Raw genomic sequence first — 1523 nt, 5'->3', positions numbered from 1 at the left:
GATTAAATTTTTTTTTTTTAAAAAGTGAAACGTTTTTAATCATTGTCAACGCTGCAATTTCGTTTTAAAATTATTACTGACTTGGATTTTTCTTTTTTTCTTTTCTTTTTTTTAAAGTAGGATTTTCCAATTTTTTTTTTTGGTGAATTGCATTCTGAGCCCACAGAGTGTCTACTTGCGGTTATCCTGAGTACGCATGCCCTACTCAATAATTAGCAGTATTGCGTACGCATTTCCCATGATTCCACATTGACTTCCTTTTAAATAGGAATTGTGTGTTGAGGTGTTCAGCCTCAACAAGACCAATCGAAGACCATTTGGTGGCTTTTATCCTGTTAAAAGACGAAATGTTTTCTAGATTTTCAGAAACAGCAAGAAACAGTCCGTTTGCTACTCCATTCAGTGTGGCGAAATGCTCATCAGAGCCGGCAACATCACAAACCCGTTCGAGCCGGATCATGGCGGCTCCAAGTAAGTACATCTTCGACCGGCGTTTTGACTTTTGAAATCTCAGTCTTACGCTTCGGTCTTCAAAAGTGTGTTGTATTCAGGATTTAATTTTGCAACTTGATTTAATTGATCTGCTTCTTGAATACATAGAATCTTGATTGCAAGTAATTATTGTAAAAGATTATTCGTTCACGAAATATTAAACTGCATAACTCGATGAGTGCACGTGAATCAGTTAATATTAATATTGTCATCTTAACAAGCGCCTTGTCTTGTCGTTTAATATCGGGACCATGCAGTGGGCTAAATGCTTCTTTTAGGAGAGCTGGTAGGAATTGCGATCGGCAACTTTAAATGTAGCGGCACATGCAACGCTTTAACGCGATTTCTTTCTGAACTGTAAACGATGTTTACAGTTTCCTCGAAGACGCTGACGTTTTTGGTGACGTACTACTGTGATTCGATGGCTTGTATATGAACTACAGTATTTACCTTACGATACAATTAATGTAGATGGAATATCAGTTCGGACTTTGTCCCTGAGGCTAAAGAAAGAAGTGAAGATCTCGTGTTTAAGGTAACCGGTTGTTTCGTCTGGAAGTCGTTTCGCTTACAAGTTGTTTGCCCAACAAACTTAAAGTCGATTTGCCCACACACGTCAAGTAGATTCGCCAATGACTTAGTGATAAATACTTAAGTGTGTGTTGGAAAAAAAAAAGGAAAGGAAAGGAGCTTTATTTAAGTGTCTAGTAGATTTAGCGCTGGAGCACTAATTAGGGACACTGTAAAGTGAAATTAACAATTGACACAACAAGTCAAATGTTGGTTTTTGAGGAAAGGTGAAGATGTGAAACCGGAGTACCCGCAGAAAACCTCTCGGTGCAGGGCAGAGAACCAACAAACTCAACCCACATATGACGCCAAGTCGAGGAATCGAACCTGGGCCACATTGGTGGGAGGCGAGTGCTCTCACCACTGCGCCATTCCTGCACCCCATTGGCTTCACAAAGATTGAAATAAAAGTCTGAACAGACAAGCCTTTATTTACCTATTTGACTACATCATGAGACAAA

At 39.3% G+C, this 1523-nt stretch overlaps 1 protein-coding gene across 1 annotated transcript in view; it reads left to right on the top strand.

The window, feature by feature from the left end:
* Window positions 1-244: 244 nt before the first annotated feature.
* The window catches only part of LOC138056525 (solute carrier family 25 member 3-like), a 13671-nt gene continuing 12392 nt past the window's right edge, over window positions 245-1523 (top strand). Inside the window, exon 1 of the mRNA XM_068902339.1 lies at window positions 245-471. Coding sequence (XP_068758440.1) covers window positions 348-471 — 124 coding nt within the window. The 5' untranslated portion in view covers window positions 245-347. The remainder of the gene's footprint in view (window positions 472-1523) is intronic.

Source organism: Montipora capricornis, chromosome 7, assembly GCF_036669925.1.
Source record: "Montipora capricornis isolate CH-2021 chromosome 7, ASM3666992v2, whole genome shotgun sequence".
Taxonomy (NCBI): domain Eukaryota; kingdom Metazoa; phylum Cnidaria; class Anthozoa; order Scleractinia; family Acroporidae; genus Montipora; species Montipora capricornis.
This window is presented reverse-complemented; position numbering and strand designations above follow the sequence as displayed.